We start from the raw sequence: 12,996 nt of genomic DNA, 5'->3' as shown, positions 1-12,996 counted from the left end.
ACACCAAATATAGCTTGGGACACAGCAGCTGGAACTGTCCTGCCACAGTTATTCCATTTTCATCCAAGGGTGAACAACCTGGGATCCACTTCTGGAGATAGTGCAGCAGCACAGGGATTGTTCAGCAGCCAGACAAACACCTTGTGTTAACTGACAGAGCTGATTTGGCAGCTCTGCCCCCACACACGTTCCAGGAGGTGGTGCTGTCCCTTGGATGCACTGAAATCACTGCTTTGTCTCAGCAGAGAAAAACGTCAGCAGATAAGGGACACTTTATACAAGTGCAGAGCCCAGGACACCAACTGAAGACTCAACTCTTTCATGAAAAAGCAACTGTTAAATGCACATTCAACATTTCTGAGAATTCCAAGACTATCAGCTCCTCATGCTTCCAATGTGAATGCACTTGTTCTGGAAAGAACAGCAGCTCTTTAGTGCTTTGCATGAATTCCAACCACGGCCTATTACTCACAGAGAATAAACCTGTTGTGTCACCCATCTGTAACAGCCATCTGGGACAGATGTTTGAAATGGAAACTGCAACAAGATTTAGGCTCCACTGACAACCTACCCTACATCTTGATCAGTTATCCCTCAAATGACCCACTAAGAAACTATGGATGCCACCTGAGCGAAGGAAGCAATACAGATACTTCACACTGCTGTCCTTTCCTGATCAATCAACAGTCCAGAAAGCAGATCAGAGCTGTGCCTGCACATCCTACCCCATCCCACACAATCCCTGCTGCCTGGAGAGCTAAAGCTCACTTGAATCTTTTATGGGCATGGAATTGACCATACATTATGCATGCAAAGTCAGACAGACTATTTGTTTGCTCCCATTTACTTGCTACCAAGAACCTTAGCTTCTTATGCCACATAAATCACCATTAAAACATGTTAATGATCAACAAATATAAACGTTCTTCATAAAATTCTGAAACAAAATTATTAGCTATTCACATCCAAGTTCTATAAATTTCACTGCATGTCCATCTGGCAGACATCTGCATTATTTATTTGCTGTCACACTCAGTAAATTGATTTACTGGCATTTAAAGGTGTCATCTTTACTCATTACAATTTCAGTGATCACTCCAGCACTGCCAACACTGCACCCATGACCTGAGTTTCAACTTTTAATCTCTACTTAGATTGAATTCCACATACAAAACAGTACATGAAGAGACAGAGGAAACTGAAGGACGAAGGTGCTTTGATTTAAAGTTCATTGATCTCTATACAGTAACAATATGGTAAGAAAGTTAATTTAATGACTCAAGTGCAACATACACTTTTTTGAGCCCAAGGTAAACTTCAGAACTGGCAACACTGTAGTGCAGAATAAACAGGTGGACTTGATAGACAAGAAAGAGGAATGAGACCAGGTCCTTGGGAAGGATTACTGCCCTGGCAGCTTTGGGGCAGATGTGGCCACATCACCTGTGGGCTCTCCCAGGGGTGCTTCCCAGCTGTATCAGCAGCAGTGCCAGAGACCAGAACTCCATTCCTGCCCTGGAGATATTTCAGGCTAGCAAAAAGCAGCAGCCCCCTGCCTCACCCCAGCTGCTGGGGGGAGCCTTTTAAACACAAGCAGTACCCATCAGCTTGGAAAATGCATCAGAACACAAGATACCCAGGGTGCTCTGGACTATATTCTAGGAGACTAAGTGATAAGTGCAAAGGATTTTCCCAAGAAGATGCAATGATCCCCCCAAGCTCCCAAGTTTGTGTGCTCCAGCACGGGCTCAGGCCAACAGCTCCAGAACCACCCTCACTGACCAAGGAGCTTCTGTGCTTCCAATGGAAACTGAGCTCCAGCTGAAACAACACTACCTCCCCTCCTCTGACAGCCCCAGGCAGCACAGGAACCAGACACTGCAGTGACCTGTAGCTCACAGCCACACACATACCCATAACCACAGCCAAACCACAGGAGAAGCTGGAGTTTGATCATGCCTCACTAGAGAAAAACATAATTAAAACCATTAGGTTTGGAAAACTTCCAGCCCTCTGAATCTGACAAAGGCGTTTATGATGATAGAGGAATAATAATGTCCAGTAAAATCCCTGTACATAAAAGCACTAAAAGTGTTTTACAGTCAAAAACCCAAGGAGAGAGCATTTTAAGTAAGTTAATATGCATCTTCTATAGAAAAGGAGCAGCGTGATTTTTACATCTCATAAAGTGAAGCCTGACTTCACAGCTATCTGTATCCTATCACACTTTTCCTGTCAGACTAAACATCTCTTGTTTTGATGCAAACAGAGCAACTTCTCTCGCAGGGTATTTTTGATTAAAATGAACTTGAGACTTAAAAAAGAAGAGCCCAAGTCCCTTCTGTGATAGCAAATTTCTGATGCTGCAATTCACTTTGCACCACTGGGCTTTGAGGGATGCCCAGGATGAGAAGGAATTCATAACCCCCTCCATGCACCAAGAGGGGTGCATTACAGTAAAGCATACTGACATACTTGCTCTTTTTATTCATCCATGCAGCAGGTTCTTACTTGAGGTAACATTAAGAGAAATGTCTCATTTACTTGAAAAGGAAAAAAAAAAAACAATTTCACAGTTTTTGATGAAAACATTTGGCAGAGGGCTGCCATCTGCACCAATATTTGAAAACCAAGCCATTCAAACACTCATAATTTACTTAATCTTAGCAAGATATTTGAAAATTAGAGGATTTTTATTACATTTTCCAACCAAAGCAGCATCACTTTGCATATGGAGTATTAGAACCATCTGGAAAAGTGACACTCAAAACAACAATGCCTTTTCAAGCCCATACCACCTTGCTGTACCAGGCTCTTCATACATACTGAGCATATGATTTCCAGAAGCTGCTTTTGGGAAACAAGAGTAAGGGGAGACAAAATCCTAAAAGAATCTCCAAATGGTGACCATAACAATTATAAGGCTCTCAGAGGCATCCATACTCAAGTGTTGTGATTACTTCCTGCAATTTCTCCTGTTTATTTTAAAATCAGGCTCAAGGGAGCAGTTTAGAACACCTTTCTTGAATAGGTTTGAGAGCTTTAAGAGGTTAAGAATTTCACAGCTGATTACACTGACAAATAATTCCAATTTTGGATGAGACCAAGCAGTAAGCGACATAAGAAAGGAATTTCCAACACACATGCACTGGAGCTGAAGTTTGGAATTGCACCTGCCAGAGCCCAGAAACTGGAGATAGACTGTGGCCACTTGTAGTTTATTTAAAGAAAACATCTTCTGTCACCCTGCTTCTCACTCATCACCCTGGTTTTGTTTCATGTATTTGCTGTTTAAGCCTGGGAAAAGTGGAATGAAGACTTGGTTCATTTTAATTAAACAACACAGCTGCCCACTAAACCTTCTTGACTCCAGCACTCTACCTAACCACAATGCTTACAACACAGAAAAACTCCTTCCATTGTATCCTGAGCCTCTCCTGAGCAGAGCACCTGGAGCAGCATCCAGGAAAGGGAGCAGAATGCAAGGAAAAGCTCCTGGACTGGCTCATTACCAAAGCAGTCCAAACCAAATACCAAGAGTACCATTAGGCTTTATTGCAACAGATCAGTGACACACTCAGGGTAAGGCTTTGGGGAAAAAGGTCATTGCAAAGTCCCTCTGCAGAGCCTGGAATACCAGCCTGCCAGACCTTTACAGGCATTTGCTAGGATCTAGAAGACTACAGATTTCAGAGCAAGGTGCTGCTGTGTGCTCTGAGCTGCTGAGCCATCCACAGGAGGGGCACTGGGAAGCACAAGTGAAAAAGAAATCCCAAGCTGACTTAAGGCCATTTGCTCCAGAAAAACAGCAGTTTTCCAGGAAAACGCTCTAAACAGATGAATCTTAGCAAGAGGCTGGATATGAACTGTTCATCCAAGAAATACTCAGCAATGAAAGATTAATATGCACTTTACTTCAGGGGCTTTGAACATAAAACTATCCTCCCACCTTCAAATCTACTTTCCTGAATTTCTTTGTGCAGAATATTTACAATGCCCACTTTCATTCTTAAGCAAACAGCAGAAAGAATATCTTCTTTGAGCAAACAGGTGTGGACAGACTGCAGAAATTTGCCAAATATTGATTCTGTTAGGTATGAGCTTGAAATTTCCATCTTGTTTCAGTTTCGTACTGAATGAACTTCTAGAAGGTGATTTATTAAAACAAATGTATTATACTGCATTAAAAGAAGTGAATTAAACTACTTCAGATAATGAACTGAAACACCTATGATAATTGAGTAATTGAGAGCAGTAGGAATTTGTCCTTCAGGGTAAAACAGTACACTGGGGAAAAGGAGGTTTTCCTAAGAGGTTCTGTCTTGCTCAGGCAGGGCCACAGGCAGACACTGTGCCTGACTGGCCCAGAAGTGGTTACTGCAGGATGCAGCAAGTCAGCCAACTTATCTGGAGTGTTTTATTCCACAAGCCTTTTCTCCCGTGGCACTTTCAGTCAGGTCTCTTTCCACTTCTTGTCTATCAGGTTTTATAAAACTTACCCTGATACCTTTGGGCTTATGTTCTATCAAACCAAATTTGGTGAATACAAATAAGTGAAGAAAGTGAAAATTCAATATGTAAGCCCTTATTTCTGCTGGAAACTAAGTTTAAAAAATATTAAAAGGAATGCAGTCTTCACAATGTTTGTGTAAAGCATACTGAACATCCAAGAATTACAGGAGAAGCATTACCTGTTTGTAGCTCTCTGGATGTCTAATGAGATCTGCTTCTGTGACGGAGAAATGTCCGAGGTTCTGGTCCACGTGGGAGCCACTGGTGAATAAATGGATCTGGAACAGATTGATTTAAAAGACAGTTGTCAGTGCAAGGAGCAGATCATTAGGATCATTAACTACCCCCCAGCAGCTGTGTGGGATGGCAGGGTGATGAGACCAGTGCTCACAAAGCCTTTCCCGTGGACATGGACAAGTGTGAGTGCTCCCACCAATTCCAGAGCCAGCACAGGAAGGAGGAGCAGGAACCACAACCCCCTCTCCAAATGGTCCATCTGGTGGCATTGCCAGAAACAAATGCAGGAATTGCAACCACTGCTGCCACAGGAAAGACGAAGGTTTCTCTCCTTATCCTGTCTGGAAGTCTTTTTCCTTACAGCACACAAGGTCCAGGGCATGAAAGGAGAAACATTTACACAGACAGCAGCAGTCTTAACTGAGCTAAAGTATACTCTCAGAATAACTTTTATTTCTTTCTTTTTAAGAAAATGCTACCTAGTTACAGTAAGGTTCCCTTTTGCTGCTCTACACTGTCAGCTTTTGCTTACCAAGACCTTGTCCCAGCTGCACTGGTGATAGTATCATCAATTACTTGATGAAGAAGCTTCCCAAGTTAGTCAAGGGAACAATAAAAAGCAATTCTTTCTATTCAGAGCTGATCCCTTTGTAACTGTAATAACTGCAGCTGCCAAACAAGATAGCAGTGCACATTTGTCAGACAATCACTCATATTTCATTAATATTTCTGCCAGAAGACAGAGACTGTTTCCTGCTTTTCTTCCTTTATTCTAATATGAACTTTATCACACACTTGGGTATTGACAACTATTTTAAAGTTGACAGGCACTGGGTAATTATCAACCCTTCCATGAAACTTCAGAATATTTTAGCGTTCCTTTCCCAAAACTCACTGCTGGTGACAACCATCTGTCACATGTGCAGAGCTATGCGAGTTTAAAAATAAAAGAGCACCTCCCCACACAATGTTCTTCCTTTCCACTGCCACTCCTCTCTCCCTGCTGCATTCTTGTGTAACTCTGGCTGCCAAACCTTTGGGCCCCAGCCCCAGCAGGGAATTGCAGCCCCTTCTCCAAGGCAGGTGGCAGGAGGAAAGCCCAAGACAAATGCAGGAAAGTTGTAACAGAGGAATAAGGTGCTCCCCTGAGACCACACTGGATGGATCCAGAAATAAGCCAGCATTTATATTTTTGCTATCTCTTACTGCTGGCTAACAGAGGATAAACAAGGCTGAAAGAGGGAAAGAGCACCAAGGCAGAAGCAGTAGGTGAGAGGCAGAACATGCCCAGCTGTTGCTCCTTGGCACCAGAACACCCCAGGTGGAGGCAGCTCTGATTTAACCTCACACTAACCTTTGCAAGAGAGCACAGGCACAGCCCCCCACGCTCAGCACCACTTCTGGGGAGTTTCCAGCACCAACTCCTCGGTGCTGGAAAGGGCTCCAGTGCCCTGGAGCTCACTCAAGCTGCTCTCCCTGCAGGGTGCCCAATTCACCTAGAGAAGATGAAAAGGGGGCTTGCTCATGGATCACACACATTCACATGAGAGGAAAAAATTCTACTGCATTAAAGAACGTGCTTCTGAAATCCAATGGCAAATTCATCTTAGGGGAAAAAAGCGAAGATTTTCAAACCCAATAGACAAAAAATATATAAATAAACAAGGTAGCAATTCCCAGAGCAATGTGGTAGATTTTTCATGTCAAGATACAGATGCACCTAACAATTGCAGTTTAGCTCACTCATAAATTACTGACAATGAGGTAATTACCCAGCACTAGTCCCTGCCCTCTATTATTCAGAGATCAAGACTTTGTCCTTGTCCCTTTACTCTTTCTACCTCAGATACACAGATACAACCCATCCAATCCACTGCACTACATCTTATTTTATATTGTTAACAGATAAATCATTTTATATTTTTAACATCTTAGAGGGGCACAAGAAAGCACTCCATTTGTAGGTAGTAATTCCCAGTGCTGCTCTGCATTCTTACTGACAATACAACTCTTGCTCTCAGCTTCCAAGCATGTTGAAATCATTCTTGTTGCTTTACCATGATCTGAGAATTCCAGGTATGTTAAACTCTTTTTCTATTGAGAAATCTATTTAACATTATTTTATTCTTATTAACCCATATGCACAGCTCACAATCAGATATCTACCCCCTTAAAAAAAAAATCTCTGAGCCTGATCTAACCCTCCACTACTTCAGGATGGAAAATACCCCCAGGATATCCATCAGTTTTGCAAAAACTCATCTGTTCCTCTGTTTTTTATAACACGCCAATTGTGGCACAGTGAGTTTAACAGAGCCCCCAAAAAATGAAAGTTTTAAACTATACAAATTCCTTCTTGTTTTGCTGAAACCATGCAAAGCTTCTTATTCACATTTTTTAAGGCAAAATGGTAACTCAAAGACTAAATAAAAACAACTGCTCTCTCCTATGAATTCAAGAGGGATCAAAACCCAGGCAGACAGCTTCTTCTGGCATTTGACAGAAAGAAGAAAGAGAACAGAAGGAACCAAGAGACATGCCTCAACACAGTAATTTATTCTGCACGTTCCCATGTATTTGAAGGCACACCAGGTAAATATGTACCACTGAGAATTTCCAGGGAATTAGAATGGTATTACTACATTATACTTTCAAAGTGAGCCAACCTGTCCATGTTGAGAAGCCATTAAAATGTTATTCAACAGCTCATTGCCTCAGGCTGCAAACCTCCTCAGAAACTGAGAGGTGAAGATTTCCCTCAGGAAGTCTTCCTCCTACAGCAGGACATGTGTGCCTCTGTGAGCTTCAACATGCCTTGTGGGAGCTGAAGGCACTGAACAGCAGCTCCTCAGAGCAGCCAGCAAAGAGGAACAGCCAGGCAGGCCACCTAACAAGCAATTCCCAGCACAGGACAGCTGCAGCTTCAGGGAGACTGCAGAACTTCAGCCCATCAACCTCAGGTAGCTGCAGGCAGGACGGAGTAGACAGAGGACACAGCAATATTCATACTAAAAAATACAGAGTGGAAGGAAGAGCAGTCATCTTCTGAGTAAGAAGATTTTTTCCAGCTGTGTTGTGTTCTTCTCAGAAAGGCCCAAATAGAGAAAATGGCATTTAAGAGCCCGTGTGAGCCACAGAATGAAATGTGCAGAAGTGTCGCCACCAGTTGACAAAAATCCTAGCTCCTGATGAGCAGTAAATAAGATTGTTCCACAGCTGAGACACATAACCTGCTCCGTTATTAAACTGAGAGAGTAAAAGCCGTAATTATCATTTTGTAGAGAAAGCCCTCTGTAAATCTGCCAACATAATTAAAAAACATAACACTCATTAGCCTTTTGCATACTGTGCTTGTGGTTTATTAGAGGAAAGCAGCAGCTCATATAGAGGTCAGACTGGGTCAGTTCAGTCTTCTAACACATAGAATAGTTTAAAAGTTTGGAAATTAATGCAGCAGTAAAAGCAATTTCTCTAGAAAGAGTCAGGAAATATCAATTATTGTTTATACAGCTGTTAAATTGTGCGAGTATGTTATATTTTGTGTTACCCTAAATGCTAACATTAATGTGGCACTGGAATGATGTCCTTCCAAAGCCACATTTACCTTTCTATTCTCCTGCTTTTACTTCCAACTAAAACATAAATCAGAGCACTGCACTTTATTACAGCTCTGAACAGAACTCCCACAGCTGCACACATAATACCAGTGTGGGTTCACATGTGGAGGAGTTGGGCTCAGTTCCATCCTCCTTTGTGCACCCCCATGGGGGCAGCTCTGACTGTGACAATCACCACCAGCACCACTGCTGCCTTCAGCTTCACCCAGCAATGACAGCTTTGGGAAACTGGATGAACAGAGACACAGCTCTCCCTGCTGATTATTCCTCCAGATTCTGGAAATTGTGGTCCAGGGACCTGCAGCATAACTAACCTGCCTCTTGTGTCCTAACTCTAGCACACATTTTGCCTTAGATAGCCAAAAGGTGGGGGGGGAAGTCCAAGTTTATTTCAAAGTACGACTTCCACAGGAGGCTCCTCACCTCCCATCCCTCCTGCCAACAAGTTTTTAGCATGTTGCCCCATCAGCACATCTCTTCATTACCTCAGAGCCCCGTTTGCACTGCTGAGAATATCTCTGTTTGTACTCGAGCCCCAGGTCTGACCTGCTCTTAATTCTTCCTTGGCCTCATTAACTGCAAGCTGAGGCACTGGAGCTGCCTAATGATTTGTTACTGTCAAGCCTCACATAAATCAGAGCACTGATGATGAGTTATGGAGGCATTTGCCTCACCTACTAGAAAAACCAGCACACCTTAAATAGAGCTACTTTATCAGGGGGAGGAGATGCCAATCATTTCATTTGAGACTCACCTCTCCCAGCCCCACCACAGACTGTGATCCCAGTGCACAAAGCCAAGGACTGCATGGGCACTTAGAGGGAATTGCCACCTTTGTTCCCAGACCAGGGAAGCACATCAGCAGTGGTCAGTGAGAAGCAAAAGGTTATTTTGGATGCTGCACACATAGCACTAGGGCTGCCCATCAGACATCTGCCCCAGCAATCAGTTTCATGGAAAGAACAAAATGTAACCTCACTAGAGTTTTTAGCACTGCTCTGTCAGACACGGTATTAAAACCAACAAAGCATCTTCATTCAAAGGTGAAGATGGTTCTGACAACTTTTTGATGCGTAGAAATTTCCCCAAACCATTTTCAGTCTCAAAAAAAGGTTTTCTGTGAAGGTTTTGAGTACAGTAATAGCTGGCTCCATTTAAGCTATTTAAAGAGATATAAATGGAGAAAGGGGACCTAGGGAAAGCAGTACGTACATAATAACTTTTAGGACTATCTTAAGAATTTTTTAATTTGTTTCTGGAGTCACCACTACTTTGGGACTGAAGGCTGGTTCCATCCTAAACAACTATAATGCTCCCAGATATCTGTGATTAGACAGGCATCTAAACACTCATAAATGGGAAGAGAACTGGAACCTTGGCAGTGTAGGGGCCATTACTGATTCCTGCTTTAAAAGCAGGTAAATTCTGGGTTCTGCTGAGATGTCCCCTAGTATTTTGGAGAGATTTTGCATTTTATTTTGCTATTACTTTCAATATTTATGCTTAACATTTTGAATCCATATTTCCAGTGAACTTATAGTTCTGCATCACTACTTCTTGTCTGGGGAGCCAGAATGCTCTGTCTTGTTTCTACCAGGCATTTTCTGAGAAAAACAGCAGCAGCCTTTGGTTGCAGAAGTGACTAATGTGCCAACCTGCAAAAGAGACTTTTATACAATTACAGCCTTACAAACACTGAACATACTACATTTCCTCATGCTTCTGCCACATTGGGGAAAGACAGAGGTGCTTATATTCAGAGTGATTCACTCTCACCTACAGAAAATGCAGAACTAGCAAACAAGAACAATTTGTACATTTAGCTCTAGCTGACAAGGCTTTTAAATAATAAACTATGTCATAGTGAGTTAGAAGAATCATTTACCTTGTGCAAAAGTTTGCATTGCTCTTGGTGCTGAGCATGCAAACTGCACCACTGCAGCCTCAGCCTCCCGTTCAACCACTGCAGGTACCGAACATCCACTCCCTCCTCAGGTCCTGCCTCACCTGTGCCTTCCTGGCTCTCGGGCAGATCATCTTCACACTGGAAGCAGGGAAGAACACCAGACTGGTTTTAATTAGTTTCAATATTTCCAAGTCATTCAGTAGTGAACATACCAGATATACAGGCCAAAGAAGACAAAAATCGCCCTGAAATGGAGTCAATTCCAGCAGCACAGAGAAATTAGAATACAGGAATGGGAACAGCCTAAACAAGTAGAGAAGTGTGGAATACATATCAGCTTCTCAGCTGTGATGTGGTGAGCTGTCTCCCATCTTTCATTTTCCATACCTAGGGAGACACAGTGTTCCTGAGACAGCAAGCATGTTCTTTACCCAGATGGGAAAAACTCTACTTTCACTACATTCTAATATGTCAAAGAACATAAAAAACAGATTTAGCTCCTGCAGTGTCTTCCTGAGACCCCATTTTGTAAATAATAACTTATATAGGGATAAAATCATAGGCCTGTGCTTGCCCAGCTATTTTCTTTTCTCCATCCAGCATTTCCCATCTGGCAGGATTGAGGAAAACAAAAAAATCCTGCAGCTGGCAGAGACCATGACTCCACAGAGGCACTCCCAGCTACAGCTGTATCATCTGTCTTGCTTGTTTTGCCTTTTTCCAGAGTAATTTGGAAGGAAGAACAGAGAAGCAAAGAGTTTCCATTTGTTCATTTTGTTCCGCTTTCCCTCTGCTGCAGATGAAACCTCAACAACAGCCAACACCTTCATCTTCTGCATGAAATTCCCGCAGCACATTTCTGTCGTATCTCTTTCCCAGGAACACAGGGAATTCCACCTCCCCCAGCCCCTTGCACAAAGAGATCACTCACATGTACAGACAGATCTCTCCGTTTTCAGCTAAGACTCCTGCAGATTGCAAATTAAAAGGGAAAGAAGACATGGGTAGTTTTACTTCTGGTGCCAGTAATACCATTTAAAGTAGAGCTTTCTATTTCCTGCAGCCTATAGGAATTACACACAATAAACACAACCCATCATTCCAAACGTTTTTACCACAACATGTCATAAGAAGTAGAAATAACACAGAACTGCAAAGACCTGGTTATTCAGAGTGGATGTTTGCCATTCTGAAAGGAACTGTCTCCCAGTTCTTAGACTCTCAAAACATTTCTTTTAAGTAGAAATTTTAAAAAAACTACTTGAAACATGACTGTTTGCAAGAAAACACTTAGGCAGATATTTGGACCCACAGACCTTGATGGTATTTAAGCATATGTGCTTCCCTGCTTCACAGATTTCCACATTCAGTAAAATCTTCAAAAGATCCAGTTGGCAGGCAAAGCTTGGATGTAGTTCCAATTTGGATCCTAAACTAACAATGCAAACTGTAAAATGAAGAGATTTAACCTTGCCTTAATGCAGATTTCAACAGAAGTGGGTCTACAACCATGATCAAATAACCCCCATAACACTTGTTTTAACCTAAATATCTCCAGCTGACAGGGCCTCTATTACAATGAGTGTTCCTATTATTTATAAGCACAAAAATGCTGTTCTGGTCACATACCAAACTGTATCAGTATAACAGGTCTGTTCCCTTTTGCTCTGTGGCTCAGATAAACACGTGCTATAAATCACAGAGGTGCAGGGCTGGTGAAGAGCTTCTACTTTAAAGGCACAGATTCATCTTTAACAAAAAAAAAAAAAAAAAAAAAGAAAAAGAGTTTGTGCCATCTCCAACATCCCTCTTCTTCCTCTGCTCCTTTGTCTCCAGGCTCCTAAACCAAGGCACTGCATCCTAGGACACTGCAGTCCAAGCCATGTACCTCCATGTAAGAGCCTGAATGAGGGGTGCAGGACTCCAGGCAGCTCTCCAAAATGCAGTTTGTTCCATCCAAGACCTTACAGCAGCCCAGGGTGGTGGGTGACAGAGCTGTGCCCACAGCTGTCAGCTCCAGCTGCAGGCAGGCCTGGAGACCCTTTGGTTTTGTTACAATGCATTATAGACTTTTCTTTGCTGAGCATCTTCATACAGTAGAACCAATCTATGCCCTGACTATTGTCTATAGCCCATCATAGCTGCTCTCATTACCATATTCATGTCACTGCTCTCCAATCACTAACAGTCAGTACATTACAGTTTAAACCAGAAGTTGTTTTTCAGTTTTCTTGCAGTAGAAAATTCTGAGACCTTTTTTCTCCTTGCCACATTTGCTGACTTGTTTGCCTGTGCCATCTTTCTGCTTGGTAAAAACATCTTCTTGTTTGTGGTGGGTTTATCCTCTGCTCTAAGCCATAAAATCCTCTTCTAACTAACACACCCTTAGCCTCCTTGGTTATCCAGTAAGACTGGCTCAGCAATTCTTTTCTTCTGTATCAAAACTTGCTTCCATCTCTATTCCTTCTTCAGATTCTACATTCAAAAATCTTCCTGCCAAGCATACGTATCTGTGAGACTTTCCTGTCAAACTTTCATCCTTCCCAACACCTCCACAGCTCAGACTGTTTTGCCCCAGCCAGGATGGTTTCAGGACCAGGACACCATGCAGATCTGATTACCAAGCTGCCCATTAGCATGGTAGCCAAGCAGCTGGATATTAATCATGGCAACAGAGAAAATCCACGTGTAAAGAACATTAAAACACCTCACATAAGCAGCTAG

The 12,996-nt window shown here is 42.5% G+C and overlaps 1 protein-coding gene across 3 annotated transcripts in view; it reads right to left on the bottom strand.

Moving 5' to 3' along the window:
- The window catches only part of TEDC1 (tubulin epsilon and delta complex 1), a 71,118-nt gene that overhangs the window by 40,992 nt on the left and 17,130 nt on the right, over positions 1-12,996 (bottom strand). For 2 of the 3 annotated variants that reach the window (XM_084211019.1, XM_084211021.1), the window contains exons 4-5: positions 10,252-10,410; positions 4,692-4,790 (exon numbers count right to left, since the gene is read on the bottom strand). In XM_084211019.1, the coding sequence (XP_084067145.1) occupies positions 4,692-4,790; positions 10,252-10,410 (258 nt within the window). The remainder of the gene's footprint in view (positions 1-4,691; positions 4,791-10,251; positions 10,411-12,996) is intronic. The other variant, XM_084211020.1, reaches the window with a different exon arrangement.

The sequence above is a fragment of the Fringilla coelebs genome (genome assembly GCF_963513975.1).
Source record: "Fringilla coelebs genome assembly, chromosome: 9".
Classification (NCBI taxonomy): Eukaryota; Metazoa; Chordata; class Aves; order Passeriformes; family Fringillidae; genus Fringilla; species Fringilla coelebs.
This window is presented reverse-complemented; position numbering and strand designations above follow the sequence as displayed.